Source organism: Lissotriton vulgaris, chromosome 7, assembly GCF_964263255.1.
Source record: "Lissotriton vulgaris chromosome 7, aLisVul1.2, whole genome shotgun sequence".
NCBI classification, from domain to species: Eukaryota; Metazoa; Chordata; class Amphibia; order Caudata; family Salamandridae; genus Lissotriton; species Lissotriton vulgaris.
In genome coordinates, this window is record NC_141695.1 from 253,309,852 (window position 1) to 253,331,779 (window position 21,928).

The window sequence follows — 21,928 nt, forward strand, 5'->3', positions numbered from 1 at the left end:
GATTTAGCTGAGGAGGGGGTGTCTAGAGGGACATTTAACATAGGTTGCTTCCCCCCCTTGCTTCTGAGGGTACATCCTGAAGCCTGGGAGCCTTGAATCTCTGTTTCTGACATGTGCAAATCAGGGACTGATGAAACTGTTTCCGTGAAAGTCTCACTTAGCCCGTTGCATTGTGGACTTGGTTACCCAAAAACTGAAAACTGACCCTGAACCCTAAAAATACCCCTTTACCCAAAAACTGAAAACTGACCCTGAACCCTAAAAATACCCCTTTACCCAAAAACTGAAAACTGACCCTGAACCCTAAAAATACCCCTTTACCCAAAAACTGAAAACTGACCCTGAACCCTAAAAAAACCCCTTTACCCAAAAACTGAAAACTGACCCTGAACCCTAAAAATACCCCTTTACCCAAAAACTGAAAACTGACCCTGAACCCTAAAAATACCCCTTTACCCAAAAACTGAAAACTGACCCTGAACCCTAAAAATACCCCTTTACCCAAAAACTGAAAACTGACCCTGAACCCTAAAAATACCCCTTTACACAAAAACTGAAAACTGACCCTGAACCCTAAAAAACCCCCTTTACCCAAAAACTGAAAACTGACCCTGAACCCTAAAAATACCCCTTTACCCAAAAACTGAAAACTGACCCTGAACCCTAAAAATACTCCTTTACCCAAAATTAATTAATATTATTTAATTACCAATTAATTATTCATTAATAATAACAATAAAGTAAATATATTAGCACATTAGCTGTAATTAATTTAATTTAATAATTAATATTATTTTTTCCCACTTAATTAATTAATTAACAATAACTAAAATGTATATATATAAATAAATTACTCTAATTAATGTAATTAACTAATTAATATTATTTAATTACCAATTAATTACTAATTAATAATATGTACAAAATTATATTAATTAATTAACTAATTAATATTAATTAATTACCAATTAATTATTAATTAAAAATATTTACAAACATATATTAATTAATTAATTATTATTAAATTACTCCCCACCCTTATCCCCTATTAACCCAACATCCCGCTCCTAAACATTAACTACAATTTATATTACTATTAATACATTTTTTTATTTTTTTAACCTTTTTTCTACATATTATTGAAATTTTCTACTTTGACTATTTATATATATTTTGTCGATATTTTTGTACTCGATATTTTTGTATCATTATTTTAATCGATATTTTGACCAACGATATTTTTGTTATCGATATTTTATTATTATCGATATTTTTAACTCGATATTTTGTCCATTTGATATTTTTGAGTCGATATTTTGTCTGTGCACCAATTGTACCCTGATCCGAGTTACTCAGGAAGAAAGAGAAAAGAACTGCACAAAGAGAGGTTTTCGTTTCTACATATTTAACTCAGTCACAGTCGTATGATGTTCCGACATACAACCGGAAGGAGAATAAGAGAGAGGGTGGAGTCACAGTGTTTTGCAGAAGGACACTGTCCATGGAGAAGATAGTGGAGGAGAGCCTTCATGGGGCGGAGGTCCTAGGGATTAAGATTGGGCTGAATTCATCATGTCTGATAATGGTGGTGGTATACCGCCCTCTGCGGCCCAGCCCGCTGTTTAACAATTGGTTCCATGAAGTAGTCAGCAACCTGTGTCTGAAAGATTCTTGTCCTAGGAGATTTTAACTATCACTGAGACTCTGACCCTAGAGATTGTGTGGTTAGTGGGTTTGGGGATAACATGACTATGATAGGGCTGAGACAAACTGTGGAGACCCCAACCCACAAGATGGGCCACACCTTAGAGCTGATCTGAACTACCTCCTCATCTACACTAGTAACAGAGTGTAGACCCTGTAGCTGGTCAGACGATTATCTGATCAACTTTGAATTTTCTCTATGCATTCAACTAGATCAACCTCCCCCAGTGTGGAGGTTGGTACGAAACTGGCAAAAGGTAGAGGAGGGTAGTCTGAGGGAAGCACTAACTAAGACGGTTACCAAGGTGCACAGTCCGACGATCCGGATGTGCGTTCTGAGGCATTTACTCATCAGCTGAGGACAGCCATTGATGTAGTGGCTTCCGCACGAAGGGAGTGGATAGTAGATAGAACAAAGTGTGCCCCTGAGTATACCGAATAATTGAGAAGTGGAAAACAGGCCCTTCATCAATGCGAAAGGCACTTGCGGAAATCATGTGCGCCATTGGCTCAGTCAAATTACAAAATACAACTAGCCCTTTACGAAGCATCTCTGGTTGCCACAAAGTCTGCATATTATGATTTGAAGATCAGGGAAGCCACTGACACCCAAAAGGAGACCTTTAACGTACTCAAGGAGTTGAGTAAAAAGAAGGAATTGAGGTCAGTCATTAACCAGTAAGACTGTGTGAAGATACAGGACTTCTTTCTAACCAAGGTTATAGAGATCATTAGGGATAGAGGTACTACTCATAATAGTCAGTGTCCTTTCCCGGTGCTTGACCCATCAGACTTTGAGGGAGGCTCACTTTCTGTCTTCCTTGCTCTCGATTTAAACAGTCTAGTCCATATTATGAATAAAGTAAGGTCTGGGTCACCGGAAGACCCTTGTCATCCTAGGGTGCTCGAAACGGTCTCCCGGTGGTAGGGCAAGAGATACTTTGCTGAACTTGTCCTTGGCAACTGGAAGGTCCCACACAAATTCAAGGAAGCCATGGTAAACCCTCAGATAAATAAAGCAGGGTCAGACCCGAAGAATCTGAAGAATTTTCGACCTATCTCCAGGCTGCCATACCTGGCTAAAGTGCTTGAGCAACATGTGCTTAGAGTGCTCTCATCCTTTTTGGAAGAGCATCAGCTGCTACATGCCAGGCAAGCTGGATTTAGAGCACATAACAGCACGGAGTTGGTGATGCTTTCAATGCTAGATGAGCTAGGGACAACAGCTGACAGGAAGTCCCCTTTGGTGCTGATCCTATTGGACATCTCAGCCGCGTTTGACACGGTGAACCACTTACAATTGGTGGATCATGTCCATCGGCTGGGAGTTATTGGGACAGTCCTCCAATGGATTGGTTCCTTTTTGGAGGGTCAGTCCCAAAAGGTCAAAATAGGGGAACGTAAATCTAGTCTTGGGGCCTTGCCATGGGGAATTCCGCAGGGCTCTGCATTGTCCTCTCTGCTTTTCAATATTTATCTCCAGCCTCTGATAGCAGTATTGGCTAAACTGGATTGTCAGATATATAATTATGCTGATGACACTTAACTAATTGTTCGCATTGACGATTCTTCTCAGGCACAGCTCAAGGTACAGAACATCTTTCGGTTTACTATGATTTGGATGACTCTGAATTCACTCAAGGTAAATCCGGATAAAACTGAGGTCCTTGCTATTGCTATGGGGGTTAGCACCTGGTCAGTCTCTTCTGACCACAAGAGCTTGGCACTACTCCGATACAGGTACCAGCATTGAAGAGCCTGGGTATCAGGTTAGACTCCAAGTTAACGATGGATAACCAGGTAGCTGCTGTAGTAGGGAGCTGTGTGGGATTGATGAGGCAACAAAGGAAATGTGTACCCTTGCTGTCTTTCGCTACCATCTGCACTGTGGTGTCAGCTTTAATCCTGTCATGCCTGGTTTACTCCAATGCAGTATACTTAGGACTCCCCGATAAACTTCTGGGGAAACCTCAGGTGGTTTTGAATGGCGCAGCGAGACTGATCCTCAAACGGCTGAGAAGAGCTCATGCCACACCATTGCTACGGCCGCTACACTGGCTCCCTATTATGCAGAGGGCCAGGTTTAAGGGCCTGTGCATTGCACATAAGGCAAAGTATGGAGTGGCACCTAGCTACACCAAAAACCGTCTAAAGCATTATGTGCCTGGCCGTTGTCTTTGTTCATCAGGGACACATCTGCTGGCCTGTCTGTGCTTTTACAGAGCCACCTTGGGGGTTGTGCCCTCTCAGTTGTGGTTCCCCAGATCTGGAATAAATTACCAGAAAGTCTGCATACAACTCTCCTTCCATTTAAGAAGAAACTCTAGACCATACTGTTCACCTAGGCGTTTGGATAAGTTCACCCCAATTCTGCCATATCTGCAAGTGATATGACATCCTGGGTTCATGGTAATAGTGCTTAGAGACCGTTGGTGATTTGGTGCTTTACAAATATAATCTAACATAACATAACATAAAAAGGGTGATTCTCAATTGTTAGGAACTTATACAGTCGGTACCTGAACTGAAGAATTTGTTTCAAAATCTCCCTATTTTCTTGTATAAAAGGTCGAACAATCTCATAGAGATTCTGTCCAAAACAACTCTGACGCCACCAAACAACACAAGGGTATGCAGAAATGTCATAACTGCTCACATTGTAATAATGTTTTAGTAGTGGCACACATCTTGCATTCATGGACAGGAAAGCTGATTCACTTAAACTACAGGGGCAACTGCGATGAGCAAAACCTAATTTATACCATCATATGCCCTTGTGGCCTACACTATGTGGGCAAGACAGAGAAAACATTACGCCCGAGAATCACTGAGCACAAAATATGGATTAGAACTTCCACAAAGAACTCCTCTCTAGCAAATCATGGGCAGAGAATCGTCACACAATCGCCCATTCGAGATTTACCATATTGGAAGTAGTTAGAAGCAGGAGTGACAGGGATATGTCCAAGTTCCTAAATCAATGTGAAAATGTGAAAGCTTTTGGATTTGGCTCTTGGACACAATTATGCCCAAAGGTCTGAATGATAAGTTCAAACTGACATGCTTTCTGTAACTCTAGGATACCTTCAGCTATCAAATAGTCTCACAACCTATATGGTCTTTACTAGAGTACGATCACATTCTGTGTTCACTTGTTTCGCAATGCATACACACCAGCAGGTGTTCACATTTAGTTATGTTGAGCTGGCATTAGGCATTTAGGAATGTGATGCAGCAGTGCTATTCATACTGGTTTTAGATTCAACTGTTCCTTCAGTGAGAATGTTTACATTGTGTTTTTGATTGCACAGATTGGTAATGTGATTTAGACTGTGTCCGGTTCAACTGCTGTTTCAACCTAGAATGCTCACCTCAGGTACTGCTCAGATTGTATGGCATTTCTCCCAATGTGCATTCTATTTACGTATGTCTTTGTAATATATGTTTCAATAACCATGGCGCACAATTACAGTGACTCCTGTGGAGAACAACTTAAGCTTTAAGCATGCAGTGGGTTTAAGTTCAGGCATGCAACTCATGTTATACATATTCATGATTTTGCAAGTAATCAACACTAATAAGGAAAGTACGATCTACTTGTAATATGTATATAGCCTTCATCTTCTGTGAATACTCAGTGTAGCATTAGTATTAACAGTATGTTGCTTTGTATTGATTACATTTATAAGGACAGTGGCAGACGTTGTGAGTCACACATGTTGACCTCACATGATAGATGATTAGTCAGTATCATCTGAATGTCAAAATTGATTAAATATGAAGCAGCAACTCTAGGTTTGTTGTAATATAGGCATACCCACAGTAGACTTTCAATATATTTTGCACATGAAGATTATTTCACATCTCAGGAATCACTGTTAACTTAAAATCGTCATTCTTTTTGATGTCTATAACTCTATAATGGCAGACATCTTGCATATCCATCGAATTTGAGACATTTTCGCAGTCCTCTTTCTGTTTCAATTAATGATGGTGGGTCACGTAGTGTCACTAAGTCATGTGTCTGACGGCAAGGAGATTGTTATATAAACAGCTGATTTCCTTCTTTTTCATCACGGTTGATTTCCTTTTGGATAATTATTCAGAAGAGAGAAGTTCGATACGATTCAGACACTCGTCCAGTGATTATCACATTTTTAATAGCCAGTGCAAGTTACCGCTCTAATTGTAAGGTTATTCTGAAACCCATGCACCATTTCTTACTTCTACAGACAGTGAGTCGATACCACATGGAAGAATGACTTTGGGTGCATCCAGTGATTATTACAATTTGAACAGCAAACGTAGGTTGCTACTTAACTTGGAAAGCATTTTTTAAACCCTAATTTCTTGTTTCTAGCGGACAGCGAGTTACATACCACAAGGAAGAGGGCAAGATGGCCGCTGACGGACTGTAGGAGGACAGTCGCACCCTCCTTCTCTCCCGTCATAGAGTAAAAAAGGGAATACCCTGAATACCCTGGACAAATCGAGCGTTCAAGGCGGAGTATGCAGTATGCAGCATGCAGTATGTTGATGAGCGGAGCATAGAGCAAAGGTGCATATCACCAAAACCCAAATGAACACTTGCCTGAAAGTCGCGCTCTGGATCTGGGCGTATCTTGTGGAAGGCAGATCACGGCTGTGGTCAGAAGTTTGCCGACTGCGGAAGAGGAGGGGGGCCGTACAAACAATGGCGCCCGAGGAGCAAAGCCGAAGGAGGTGAAGGAGGCCAAGGAGAAAACGCAAGCTGCGAGACCACGAACAGAGACTCCGAACAGTTTCCTCCGCCGCTGCTGCTGTACGAATGGGAGCAGTTAGCAGGAAAGCGCAGTGAAGAACATCGGTGTAGGCTCGACTGGGGAAGCCTCAAAGTCTGCCGAGCGCAGCACAGGGGGAAAAGATACAGCACACCACATCGCGAAGAAAGGCGTCAAAGGTCGGGTGCCCGCTGATGGGAAAATCAAGGTGATCAAAGAAGCGCTCCGGCAGCCAACGCTGCGGGAAGTTTTTTCTCCCGCAGAAGACTGTCAGCTCCAGACCCAGGGGAAATGACGGCCCAGACTCCGCAAAGCATCGAGGGGGAGCTCAGACAGAAGGAGCAGAGTGAACGATCAGCATACATGCAGCAAGAGTGGAGATATGGAGGTCATGCTGCAGGCCCAAGGAGGGGAAAAAGGAATATTTGAAATAGAAGCATCAAGCCAGCAAGCGCAAACAGGAGATTTTATTCAGCAGGTGGTAAGGGGGACTGCAGAGGCAGGGGAGATAGACAAAGTGGGCACAAAGACAGAGCAACAAACTCCCCAGGAGCAGGATGAAGAACAGGGGCAGGCCCTAGCAGTGACCCCATTAGAGTTACCTCTGGCCAGTGAAGTCGCTCAGTTAATTCCCCAAGCTCAGACATTGACACAGGAACAAGCGAAGGCACAACGGCAGCAACTAAGGAAGGATAAGGCATTAAATATCATTAAAACCAGGGAGGCCGCTACTCACCTGGGGATCGCTGAAGGTAAAAAAAATGAGAGAGGGCCTGGAGGAAGGTTGGAGAAAACAGTACCAGGGTCCCCGAGTGATGACTGTTTCTTCTCAGTAAATGAAGACATAGGCACTTCAATGTCTAGTAGGGGAAGCTCTTTGGATGGCTCGGATTTAGAGTCCAAGTCTGACATTGGCACACATTCCGACTCTGGGCCTTCTACTGAAGAGATGAAGAGAGCAGCTCAGACCATAGAGGGTCTATCGGGACAAGGCAACGCCGCGGAGGGTCTGGAGCTAAGCGGAGGAAAAGGTCCAGCCTACAGCAGGGAGAAACAGTTAAAAAGCTGAACTGGGACTATGCTGCAACATCCCAGTTGTATATAGAGAATGGGGAATTGGATGCACAGCAGGGTGCCGCGAATAAGGAGGCCACAAATCCACCTACTATGGAGTTGATGTTCGCTACACTCAAACAAATGCAGGGCGAGGCGAGGGCTGAGTCGAGAAAGACCACCCAAGAGTCAAAGAAGATACAAGGGGCTCTCAGGAAAATGAATAGACTCTCACAGAAGTCGTGGGTAGAGTAGCCCAGGTGGAAGAACGAACAGGAAATCTAGAAGATGAAGTGTCTAAGTGGCAGCAGTTCAAGGAAGATCAGGAGAAGTTGGCTGAAGATATGAGGTGGAAACTCAAAGATTTTGAGAATCACCAGAGGTGCAATAATGTAAAACTGTTGGGAATTGCCAAAGGAGCTGAGGGGCAAGATGTGCGGGCTTTCGTCATTGACCTATTTAAAAAAGCCTTATCAGAATTGACGACTTGGCAATGGGAAAGCAAGGTGCAGAGGGCACACAGGTTCCCCTTGTTCCAAAAGAAGGACTCTACGGGCGCTGGTGGCAGTAAGCCCAAGGCAATCTTGGTCTTTCTTGGAAATTATATTTTGAGACAAGAGGTGATGGACAGAGCAAGACCGGAGGCCAAAAGAACAGTAGATGGAGTCACCTTTTTTGCACGGCCGGACTTCTGTCACGCAACGGTGGAAAGGAGATGGAGGTTAACACAGATGATCCCAGCATTTCAGGCCTCAGGTCTTGAGGCTTATTTGCTATTTCCATCAAGACTGAAGGTTTTGACAAATGGGTCTGTTAAAATGTTTTCCTCTGAGATAAAAGCGCAGGAATTTTTGTTAGAATGTAAGGAGAAACAGGGGCAAGCAGGGAGAGGGAGGACAGGAAGTCAGTAAATGTATCAATACAAGGAGCACATGCAGGATTAAAGTAAGATGTTTAAAGGGTAGGGTACAATATTGAAGGAAGGGATCGGGGCAATGAAATTGATATATGGTTTTGACGGGAGAGAGGGAAGCGACTAGCTGCGGTTACACAGCAGCTACACATAGGTCATGCATGACCTATTTGCCTGTAGGGGGGCAGAGGTTCTGTGGTTGGGGGGGGCTGGGGGAGCTGTAGGGCACACTTTCGGGAGAAGCAGCGTCTGGTTCAAACACGACACATGGGAGAATTTACTTTGCGGGAGGACACTAAGGGAGATACTAGGAACAAAAGGAAAAAAAAAAAGGACGGAAGGATGGTTGCGATAAAGGGCTGGGCAAGACGCAGAGGGTTAAAAGAAAAGAGAGATAAAAATGAGCATTAAAATACTAACTATTAATGTATGTGGTTTGAATGATCGTGTGAAAAGGCAGCGGGTGGCAGCCTACCTTAGAGCATCTGGAGCGGATTTTATATTATTACAGGAAACACATATCGAAGGCAGTAAGGGGTATCTCTTGGATCAGCTAGGCTTCCAGGTGTTAGCACACTCCAAACAAGGTGCAAAGACAAGAGGAGTGGCAATACTGGCGAAAAGAAACCAAGTCACAATTAAAAAGAAAATGGAGGATGTATGGGGTAGGTGGGCTTTAGTGGAATGTCAAGTAAATGAGGACTGGATCACGATAGGCTCGATCTATGGATCAACAGAGGACGATCCAGAGATTTTTTCATTTTTAGATACTGGGCTGCCAGTATGGGCCCCGACAGTAATTCTGGGAGGAGATTTCAATATCAATGGTATAGGAGGGCTAGGTCTAGGGGGGGGTAGGGAAATACCAGGGGCGCAAAAAAAGGTATGCAAGGCAATTAATGAGATGGCAAGGAATAACTCACTGGTAGATGTTTGGAATACAATTAAACCACTGGATGATGGCTCCACATATTTCTCTGCACCACAAAGAGTCTTTGCAAGACTAGATTATTTTTTGATATCTAATAGGCTGATGGGGAAAGCAAAGATGGAAAGGGGACCCCGTATTGTCTCAGATCACAATCCGCTGACATTGATGCTGGAGAATATAGTTAAAACTAGGCTCTTGCGAAAATGGACATTTGAGTGAAGATTATTGGAAGAGGGACATTGGTTTGGACTCACGGCACGGAAGCGCTTTGTGATTTGGTTTTTGGCACTGGAATACTTCACTACACATTCTCCAAAGTAGGCATGAGTCTGACATGGACTGTTTAGTTAGAGAGTTGTTAATTTTGAACACCACAATGGTAAGGTTTATACTAAGACGTTTCTTTTTTGAAGCAGAGGACAGTTGAAATCTATCCCGCAGGCATTCTAGAATCACTGCGGTTCCGTTGGCATATTGGTGAGTTTATGAGAATACAGTCAGTGTTTATAGACTAGTTTATGACTGGTGATGTTTTCATATTAGCTTAGGGTTTTCACATTAGCTTATGGTTCTTTCTCATTGTTTTATTTTTGATACCATATAGGGATACTCTTTTTTACCATGCATTTTCACAAGTATTATGCTCAGAGTCTGATTTATTTCTCATTTGGAGCGGCAACTCAAAACTCTTCTGCAGTAGAATATTGGGCGTGAAGGTATAAATAGCAAATAAGCACTTTTTCAACTTGGGAGATTTTTATTTGGCATGCAATTTTGATCCAGAGCATATTTCAAATCACTCTTTCACATTTGGGTAATATCGTGGTATGTTGAGCCCTGCAAGCAAGGAACATTTTGGTTCTGTGCCGGGCATAGTATCAGGCTGAACACATGGATTTAAGCATGTGGGACATCTTTTCCTCTAGCACACCCACCACTTCTCAACCTCTCATCTCCATGCAAGACCTGCCTCCTCTTTTGAGCACTACGAATGCTCTTCAAATCACAGTTTTTTTCTAAGAATGATACCTCAAGTTTAATACATATCTCACGGTTATTGCAATTGTTTTTGATAATTGTTTTTCGGGGATGTACTGTGACATTTATTGATTGTAGCATTGTTTGTTTATAGATTCCCCTGAGGATGGGTGCACTCTGCACCCGAAATGCATTGGGATAGAGTGATTTACGTCCATTACGTATGATTTTTCCTGTAAGGAACTCAGCTTATAAGAAAAATTCAAGCAATTAAAGCAAAATTTATGAAGCAATGTATTGATGCAACTATGATTTATTGTTGGTTTATTACAATTTGTTTGTAGACTTTTTCCACATGTTATGTAAGTGATGTTTTGTTAATGTGCGAATGTATTTCACATCACTAAATACATCAGCTAATCTTGGTATGACGCTTTTTTAAGTACATAGTAGTGCACTCTCTGTAGGAAACCTTGCAGTCTCAGTATTTCTGTTGTCATGGGATGACTGAAATTTTGAAAAAGTGTCGTTCAGGCTATTTTAACATCAAGATTGGACGATGGAAATGATTTATACTTAGGTTTTCCAGATTATTTCCTTGCCAAACTGCAGGTTGTCCAGAACTCTGCAGATCACATTTTCTTGAATCTCCCCCCAAGAATTCATATTTTCCCTCATTTGAGGACTCTCCATTGGCTCCCTATTAAATAAATTGTTATTTGCAAAACACTTGTCCTTGTTCACAAAGCGCTGCAGGTCATTGGGTCAAAATATCTCAGAGGATGGATGAAAGAGTACACTCCTTCTAGAAGTCTCTGATCATCCACAAGTCGGAAAATGGAGATCCCAGAGATTCATTGAGCGAGAGTTGGCGGCAGGTATGTCTCCTATCTTGGGTCAGTTGCCTGGAACAAACTTTTTGGGGACTTATGCCTAACAGCTGAGAAATCAATCTTTAAGAAATGTACTTTTAATCTGGATGTTTCAACAGGAATACTTGTATAGTAAGCTGGTGCAGATAACCTTGTAGGTAGCGCTGAGACACTCACTTGAGTAGTTACAAGCTTTATAAATCTAATATCCACATCTTCATTAAGAAGATGAACACAGTAGAAAGAGAACCAACCACTGAGAAGGTGGTTCTGGAACAAGAAGAGTAAGAAAATGTTGACAATTGTTAGCATTTAGGCATGTTCTGGAACCTCCATTGTGGCCTGTGATAAAGTGAAGACAAAAATATACTGAGGAGCCATGGAACAGCACCTGCAAACAGAACACAAAGACCTGTGTAAATAAATGAAATAAGTTAGAAAGGGCCACACGTATTAAGCATTTTTGAGGTTGGATCGGCCGATTGGTCCATTTCCGTCTTCAAAAGTGCTTTCACATATTATGACTCGCAAATTGCAACCTACCTCATTAATATGCATGAGGTACGTTTATTTGCGACCCATTAAGACTCGCTAATGAAACTGTAGAGAGTTTCATACATTACAATTAGCGATTACCAAATTGAGATTCAGAGAAAATTGCAATTAGGTAATCGTTACTTGTAATAATGATGCATGTGGCCCAAAATGTGTTAAAGATGTATAAAATTTTATAAAACATATTTAAAGAACATTAGTTTGAGTGAAAAAGTTTTTTATTGTTTCAGTTAATTAAAACCATAACAATACATTTTGTAAAATCAACTACTCATTTAAAATTTCCTTTTGTATGGATAAATTCTCTGTTAATTCATTTTAAAACATTCTGAGTCTAGTGCAAGAATTTGTTGTTTAAAAACAGTTAAGCAATCCATGTAGTTTATAGTTCCAAGAGTTCTGATATTTATACGTTATTAAGTTCAAAAGAGCCCTCTCCCAGAACTACCGCAGTTATGGTGTACTTATGTGAACAGGGTGCCTGTTATGTTTTAACGCTTGGACGTGAGCCACGAGGAACTTTAATAATAAGCAGTTCAAACGGGTGTCTGTTGGGTTCAAAGTTGACATAATCGCCGATCTACACGTTCTTATGCCTCGTTCGTTCATTGCCTTTTTTAGGAAGACTGCTCGTGCTTGGGCTAAATTTGGGCAGATACAGACTAGATGAATAAAGTCCTCCTTGCTGTTCCCACATAGTCTACAGATTTTGGGTCCGTCATGCACCCAAATAGGTTGGTCCATGGTTGATGGAAAATTTCCTAGACGGAGCCCCTTTAATTTTTGTTTTCTGTAAGCTGGAAATGTAATTGTTAGATATGGGGCTGCAGTGAGAGTTTGGTAGTTTGATATGACCATCCAAGCGTGTTTTCTTGTACTGAACGTGGCTTTGTCAAGTAGAAGAGAATGACATTTTGTTGACTTGTTTATGGCTTGTTTAAACGCTGGGTAAGGCAGATTGAGTTCCCAGAGATTTCTTGTTCCTGTCTCGGTTATGGCCTTCTCAAGGTACTGGTTGTGTGGGGATTTAACATCATCTTTTATTTCTTCCCACAGTGCTTGGTGCAGTTCTGAGCTTGCCATGTTCTGTTTCAAGCTATACCAGTACTTTATGTTTGCGTACTTTCTTCCCACTATTTCATTTATTATTCCAAATTCTAATCTCGTCTGAGCTGGTGAATCTCCCCGTTGAATTTGGAAGGTGGATTTGAAGATGGCTGTCTGCATTTTATTGAGCAATGCTGCGTCTTTCCCGTGCAGTCCCACGCTGCCGTATGACAGAGTGGGAAGCACTTTTGCTTTTATCGTTGCCAATAGAGGTTTGTATGATGGCCCCGTAAGCTTTTTGGCTAAGGATCTAAAAGCAAATGACAGTGAGTTTGCTCTCTGGGCAATGTATGTCTTTTGCTGCTGGTGGCTATGTTGATTATCAAAGTAGAAGCCCAAGTACTTGTAGTTGGTCACGGCCTCTATTTTTGTTCTCTCCAGTTGGATGTGTGGGTTGACTGATCGTCGTCTGGTGATGACCATTGTTTTTGTTTTTGTTGTATTTATCTCCAGGTTGTTGTTTGTTATAAATTCCTCCAGCCCTACTACTGACATTTGAAGGCCAATCTTCGTTAGGCTCAACAATACCACGTCGTCCGCGTAGGATAGATGAGTTAGGGATAAGGAGCCTAGTTTGGGTGGGTGGGATGAGTTCTTGTTTAGGGTTGGGGCTAAGTCTGCCATAAAAAGATTAAAAAGATGCGGTGCCAGAACACAGCCCTGCTTGAGGCCTTTGCTGGTGTTGATTTGTCTTGAGAGCCGTGTTCCGTTCCCCAGTTTTACTTCCATCCAAGTGTTGGAATAAAGGAGTAAGATTCCTCCCAGTGTTTTGTCCAGGATGTTCCAACTGCGCAGTTTTCTCCATAAGATGTTGCGATCTACGCTATCGAAGGCCACCTTTAAGTCTTTTCTCAGGGCTACAGCCATCATTAGTGCAGCAGGTGGAGTGCATTGGGGCCCACGGCACCCCAATTATGGGCAGTAGTGTTTGTGGTCAATTCTGTTCTTGCTTGTTGCTGCATATTTAGTGTGGATTACGAGCTACAGAAAACCACCCCCGAAATGGTGTCATGATCCCTGCCCCCTGTGATCATCCCTCCCACTGCCTTATTCCTTGCCATATAGTTTTGAAGGGGGGCCCAACCTGAAAATGTTTTGCTTAAGGGGGGCTCAGACCAAAATAGTTTGAAGACCTCTGCCTTAGTGTATAGGGCTATAGATGCCCTCCACTGGGGATAATGGGTAATGGTAAGGGGGCATCCCCTTATTGTCACTTTGAGGGCAGCATGGCCTTCCCTCTCTCCTGAAGGACTGTATGGCTTAGCGCATTTAGTATAAAAAAAGGAAGAATCTCATCAGTCTTCAGTTTCTAATTTGATTCACAAACGTTTTTCGTGTGCTTAAAACATTGATAAGATATGTCATACCAACATATTGGTGCAACAAATAGGATCATTTTCTGCTTCTGAATTTGAGTTTTTACCTAATAGGGAACTATGGTTGTGCATGGGCTGTAACAAAATATAGATATGTTGATTAGTTATAAAATGTAACTTTAATGTAGTAAGCGAAATAGGCGGATAAAATGTAATATCCTAAACAAATCATAATACAACAGGTCTCTATTACGTTTCATTGCGGACCGTATTTATTATAGATTGGACTTAGTTTTTATTTTAGTGAGATTTAGAGGCAATCAAGAGCACTGAAGGCCAGAGTGAAAATATAGAGAGGTGCAAGTCCGATGAATGAATGCCAACATGGTACCTGTGCTAAACTATGTACCTAATTTGCTATTTCCATTTGCTTTTGCAGGATTTTGCGGATCATGGGATCGTCTTCTGCAGAAACTGAGCTGGAGATCTCCAACAATTACTGCTGTGTGTTGGCTTGCAAGTCAGGCCAATAAATGGATGAACATGTCAATCATATTTTGAATCATAATGGTGAATAAAATGTAATTTGTAATTAAATCGCAATATATAAATAAACATCCTTATATCTCTTTTACTAAACAGATTTTTTTATATTTTAAGAATGGGTGTGTGGATATTTATTGGGCATACATATTCTTGTGTAGACCCTAATTATTGTACTACTGGTGCAGCTTGTTTGGTATCCTGTTTCCTTACTCCAAAATTAATTGCACAGCTTTCTCATGCACATGACTTGATTTTAGCAGCAATATGTTGTGGGAACTGTGAAACTGGATTTGTGCTGCAGTAATAAGCGGGCGACTCAGAATGGATGAAAGTAAGTATATTTTTTACCATTGAGAAGTAGAAATTCACTGTTCTTTTTGTTGGCTGTCTGGTTCAGTTGTATTTGGATAATTGAAAGACAACAAGATACAGAGCAAAGTTTGGTCTGCAACAGCCCTGTTTTGTTTTGGAAATTAATGAAGCAACAAACAACATGTTATAATTCTAAGGGGACATTCTATATATTCTCAGGGCTGTCAGCAATATAATGAAATATTGAAAGAGAATATATAGGTGGCTGGATGGGAGATACAAGACTATCTGTAGATGCGTATTCATGTTACCTTTGTTGTAAAGAATTCCAATGAAACAGTACTTGTAGAATATAGGTTTATTACAACCGAGCAATCAGGTACAACCAACCCAGCTTGCTGCTGACACGGTCTGTCAAACCTAAGGGTCTGCCGCCACATTCCATCCCTCCGTTATACATCCTCTTCCTATCCACATTCCACCCACCTGCAGTACACATATTCTACACACGACATAACAGTTACAATTAAAAGAAGTTGTCTAACAAGCCAATGCTTAGATGTCCTTACTTCACAACAGTGACTTGTTGACCATGGTGAAATTACTCACAGGTTGGAAGGCCTCCGTGTGTAGGTTATGGCTAGGTATATCCCTGTTGTAGTCTACAGTTGAGAAGACCTTATCATGGGCCATGGTAGTGGCTGATGCTAAGCATGGCAAAGTGGCAGTATTATCAAAGACATAACTTAAAGGTAAGCCCAAAACTGCTGAGGTGGCCTGTATGAAATGTGATTATTATTTGGGGTGGTGACTGTCCACCTCAAAGAATAATCATTGGTGTTTTCAGGGTGATCTTCAAAGTCACTAAATTAACCTGAGCTTAACCCACTGCTTGCTATGGCACAGAATAGACAGGCCTAATTTAGGGCAAAGTATAAAGTAATATGCAATATGAAAATAGTAATAAAGTACAACTGCATAGCAATAAATATCCCAAACAGAAGAAGTCAAATAGAGTAAAATTTGATAAACAAAATTAGAAAACATCTAGGGTAGTCTGAATGTTACAATTTTTACATAGGAAGAAACACAGAGTGCCAATGATCGTCCATGTTTGGAGTAAACTAGGACAAAAGTGCAATTAAAATCTGACTTGAGTCAAGAGCAGGTCGCATACGTCAACTAAGTTCATCCTAGCCAAAGATTTTACTTTCTGAAATAGTCCTTTAAATCTCAAGGAGTGAACTTCTAAAAGACGGAAGACCTTTGGGAGGGCACTTAGAGATTCAGAGGGTATTGAGCAAAGGCCAACAGCAGGATCAGTGGTTAGCAAGCAGTTTCAGGGAAACGCCCCTTGTAGCTTGTTGTATCCCTTTAAACATTAACAGGAGGTCGGCCGTTTGGTCTTTGGGGCTATTTCTTTGTCATGCTTACAGGAGAGAGCAGGTCCAGCTAGTGGATTTGAATGACTCCTGTGCACCCCCTAACCAATTTCTTAAAGGGTTCCCAGGGGCAACCCTATCATTTTGGGCATTTTCAAGATGGAAAATGCCCACAATGATAGGATTTTATTTGTTTTTCACTTGTACTTTAAATCTGTTTTCATACTGCATAATTACTTTATATTTGCTTGACAAACTAGATAAAAAAACATTGCAGTCATGTTCTTAGATCAATTCATAAGAAAGAAGGTGATCCCAAATGGCGCAACGAGGAAGTGCAAGTGAAATAAATGAATATAAAGTGTGTTGGTGCTAAACAATCTATGTACATATAATAGCGACTGATCCAGGATGCATAGGTGGTTTGTACACACTCTTACACAGAGTGAAATGCTCCAGAATCAAAATAAAAACAGTACAGTATTATTGTGTAAAGTCAATGTTTTGACTCTTGGCAGTTCGAGCTGGACTTTTACCATAGGGAACAAGGTCAAGACTGATTTGATATCTGTACTGGGTTGAATGTTTGACATTGTTCCACATTTTGTGCATTATTTTTTTTTAATGTTTCGACCCTAAGCATACAATTTAGACAGGTTCATTATTAGAACTTAGGCTTGGGAAGCACCTGTGGAGTTGTTTAGGGTGGATGGCAAACTAATGCATCTGATGGCTCAGGAGAGGTTGGGATTGAAGCCCAGTCTATTTGGTGTGGTCAATAACTAAATCATCTATGTCGCTATGTGGGTACTGGTTCTCCACAGTAGGTATCTTCACCAAGAAAATTTAACTCAGGCAACCTGAGGAAAATGGTTGCCTCTAAGCGCTGTGATGAAAAGTGGCCTTGACTTTGGAACCTCAAACCTGTGCTCCCGATTCACTCAAAACTATCGACTTTGCAGCCTAGCGATCATTGTGAGTGAGTTTTTCATCCTATCCACTGCCAATTTACACAATACAGCAAACTAAAATCCAATGAATTGCTTTCACTCCTCTTGTAATAGAGCTTTCCTCAGCATTAGTATTAGGAATCATTGGTTTATCCATTCCAGATGAACAGAAATGTCCCATTTCAGGTTTCACAGTTAGATAAGTAGTCAACAATAATCTTCCAGTCAAAGGAATGCATAAGGGAAAAATGACTGAAGAAATGAAGAGCACAATTCTCGGAAAAATGTATAAAAGGTGGGTTATAAATCTCTTTTACATATGGGTAGAATAAGAAATCAATGTAAAGGAAAGTAATTAAATACTGTTTTAGACAGAGAAACTCCCTCAATGCTAACTGGGCGACGCTTATGGGTAGAAATTAATGTTACCCTAACCACAAACCTTCATAGGAAAATCCTAATATGGCAGATGCAAAAAGAGAGTGAGGGATCAAAGGCCTGACATGGTGTCCTTTATCCATTTGGCATCTCCCTTCCTCTGTAAAATCAGGCTCTTCCCTTGCCAGCTCAAGATCATTGATTTCATGCAAATGAGCACACTGTCAATGGAAAACATTCAAGCCTGGGCAAAGCAAATGGACAGCCCATTTTACAAATGACATCAGCTTATGCAGACCCAAATGACCGCCACAGAACTGAGGCCTTTATGTGGTGAGCTTTGCATGCAGACTTAACAAACATATATTCTTTTCTTTTGAAGTCAAGCTCTATCTAAAAAGATCCTTCTTCTGGGAGATTGCAGCGTTTGAGTAAACATCGAGAGCAGAGAACCTAAATAGTGGAATTTTAATAACACAATCCATTTCACTAAGATTTTTTTTTACATACCATGCAACTAGACACTGTAGGAATGTGGAGTATTATGTGATGTGAGGTTAATCCTCACCTTGTAAAATACTATCACAATACCCTAAAGATGGTCCTTGGATTCACACTAATGAATCCTTAGCTTAGTACTGGTAGGGTGGTAAAAGAGCAGTCAGTACTGGAGGAACATATGTGACCCAACAGCAATGTATTAAACAAGAGTGTATTAAATCTTAATTTAGACACCAACATAGCATACACATAACAGAATTATAGATTTTAGAAGTGGTTGCTGATGTCGGTTACCGGTCGGATGGAGTTCCATCTTAACGCAGCATCAAGTAAAGGGGTTAGAATGGTGACTGACAAGACTTTGCCGCAGTACATTTTACGAAAAGTAGTTTCGACTTCTGGTGGTGCCCAGATACATGGTAGTTGCCTGTAACTTTGTGGAAGGCAGGGCTGCAGTTCCCACAATGTACTAGTCCATCTGTATATGGGTGATCCCTTGGATGGCGAAGTGGGCAGTGATACTTTTGATATGGAAAACTGTTTTACCTGCAGTTTGCAGGGGACTAGTGCTTCTAGTCCAAGGGAGTCTGAGGGTGTTCCACAGGTGTCCCTCAGCCAGGAAGTGCCAAGTATTAGCTGAGTACATGACTCGCTTACGCAGTTCCACCCTGTTGCCAAAGGGACATAAGATCCCTCTTTTACTATGATGCTGTAGGCATGTTGTTCAGATCTGAGGTCCTAAGGTTGGAAGGGTCCCTTAAATTCTAGACGTTAACGGTGGGGGAGCTATAAGCCACTGGGGGGCTAGTCCCTGCAGCTAATCTGCTTGAGAGGGGACTACATCTGGGGATGGGTCACCTTTACTACCCAGAACCCTATATTCTGCCACTTCGAAAGATGGCAAAAATCTAATTTTATTGTATGGACCAGGCGGCTCAGCCTGGCAATGTCTCTAGCACTCTAGGGGTGTATATGTCTTTGCCTAACTCAGTTCCTGCCTGTCCAGGCAAGTGCGGTGGGGGCAGGAGGAAGGCTGATCCAACACTGGGAATCAGCCCTAGTGCATAACAGAGGTGGTGAACTCTCTGAAGCTTACCGCCTGATGTTCCACTTTACAAGCCTGCTTGGGAAGAGGGAGGTATGACCACCTTCCTGTTCAAGCCTTTGTTTCTGATTATTTGGAGTGATTACACTGCCTGACAAGAGGTTAGAATCTTTTTGTTGTGGCGGCAGGTGCTGGAAACATGGGCTTCACAGCCAGAGCACAGTGGGGGGTAAATTCCTTGCCAATTGAGATTGCTGTTTCACACATAACAGTTTTGGGGAAAAATCACTGGCCTTGGGCCTGGTTAGAAGAATCCAGTGTACTGTCAAACTAGGAAACCAGCATCTAGTAGTCCAAATGGGGGCCAAAATTAGTGGTCATCTGCAAAAAGACCTGTTTTCTGACAGACACCAACTGCATATCGTTTTCAAAACCCACTTTTTGACCTAAGGACCAATTATTAAAGCATATTTCTTAAAAGACATGCTGCAATTGTTTCTAAAGGCAAATTGTGAACACTTAGTTAACACAGTAAACACTTAGGTATGGTATTTGGGTCCAAAGGTGTGTGCAATCCATGAAAATGGAATAAATCTCACAAATACAACATTTGTAAAAACGGGACATCTGGGGATGTCCAGAGTAGTGTGACTTGAATGTATCTCATTATGATTTGTCACCGAGAATGCCCTGCAAACCTCAACATTATTTATTCTGTTTGCATTTCTGTGACAGAAAGTTCTGAAATCCTTAGGTATCCACAGATTCCTATCACTAAGTATTACTGTACTTCTGCAGATAACAATGGTACCCACTTGTGTGGAGAAGTGTGGCTCACTGGTTAGAGGAGGCAAACATTGAAGCAGAGGTCAGACCCGGGACCAGGGTTCAATTCCCGACGCGGCAGGGTCCTGAGCCCAATTGTCCACAGACTTGATAATTCTCGCTTCAGTGCCCACTCTAATCACGGGTTCACAATCTGCAACTCTGGGCATTAAGCTTGCTTAATCTCCACTACGGCCCCCCCGCGGCGGGATGCCTGGCTTTCACCTTGGGGATACCCAGTACGGGTTATCTCACAGGGAAAAGCCAGGACGGGTTCCCAAGGCAAGTGCCGAGATGCCCAAGGGTAAGTCGAGCACTATATAGGAACATACATTCATACATACTTGTGTTGTGAGTTAATTGTCTCTAAAAAGATTGGATAGAAACTGTGCTCAATGACAATGTGTTCCTGGCATCGCCCCTGGTTTAGTTTATTCTTACCTCAAGCCCTCGACCCAGTCACAAGTGGTACTGCTTTTATCAGAAGACTGGGATGTGTGGGTGGTAGGAACTTTCTTTATCATATGGAAACTTTACCTAACAGAAATGTGAGAAACATTTGTGGTTCTAGCCAAAGTTTAACATTTGGCAGGCATCTGAGAAGCAAATGCAGTGAAATTTATGAAAGTCATATAACTCTGCATTCACCGCAGTGTCAATGTACATAAATGCCCAGGTAAAATAATATTCTGTGGTTGCTGGCTACATAGATACTGAATAGTTTGACCATTCATTGTGGAAATTGGGATTTACCCCATCTTTGTCACAACCCTGTGCAAAACGATGCTCTATTTTTTTCTCATGCTTGCCATGGAGATGGTAATGTTCTATACTCAGGAGGTTAGAAACATTATTGAAGCTTTTGGGGTCATGTGGGACCTGATGTCAAGGAGAGCTAGCCACAAGCCACTTTTTAAACAAATATCCTGGATTTTCAGTGAGCTTTCCCCCCTCCCAGGGGGCAAATTGGAAGTAAATCTTCCAATCTGCCTCAGGAGAATTATCAAGGAGGTCTAGAGGGGTAAGGTTTTCAAATTTGAAAACATGCATGTAGTGGCCTTTCTGCTCCACTCGGTGTGGGTAGATTATGATATCCACTCCAAATCTACCTCCCAAGATGGGGGTAGAAAGAAAGACTATTGGGGCTGTTATGGAGTACAGGCACAGGTCAATGTCTGGGTAGCTACTTCAACTCTTTTTTAACAATGTTTCCAAGTATCTAGAAGCCTCTCCACTTTACCAGGGGAATACAGTCTGTTGGGTGTATTATAAGTTGGATATATGGCTCAATTTGTGGTCTGAGTCCCCTCAGTGTTTCTTTTTCTAAAATAATAGCCATGACATTTCTGCCATACTTGGGACGGATTCCCAATCTGTCTTTCAATGGTGCAGAAAGACTATTGGGTTACCTTGGGGTGATTCCAGGACAGACTACCCTCATGCCTTTGTTTCTCCAATATAATCCTTAGTATCTAATGTACTATTTGCCTCCCCAGAGGGACGATTGGAGATGAAAATTCCATTTGCCCTCCGAGGGTACCATAGGGGAACAGAAAGATAATTTCTTAAGTGGTGAGAGCACTTACTATTGCCTGGGGAGGTCAACTTCACTTCCTATGTTACCTAGTGGGTGGATCCCTGCTTGGGGCCAACACCCCTGTAGTGATCACCAACCATAAATACACCAGAGTTAGGTTTTACTGAAAATAGGACAGTGTCTCCTTTTCTTTTGATTGTCAGTTGTGGTATTCCCCATCTCGCATCCTCATCATGGAGACCTCCCGCTCCACCCATCACCAG

General features: G+C 41.8%; 1 protein-coding gene across 1 annotated transcript in view; it reads left to right on the plus strand.

Moving 5' to 3' along the window:
* LOC147701319 (putative methyltransferase DDB_G0268948) overlaps nt 1-14,820 on the plus strand; it is a 339,388-nt gene extending 324,568 nt beyond the window's left edge. The window contains exon 8 of the mRNA XM_086928627.1: nt 14,629-14,820. Within this exon, the coding sequence (XP_086784753.1) occupies nt 14,629-14,722 (94 nt within the window). The 3' untranslated portion in view covers nt 14,723-14,820. The remainder of the gene's footprint in view (nt 1-14,628) is intronic.
* The last annotated feature ends 7,108 nt before the right edge of the window (nt 14,821-21,928 follow it).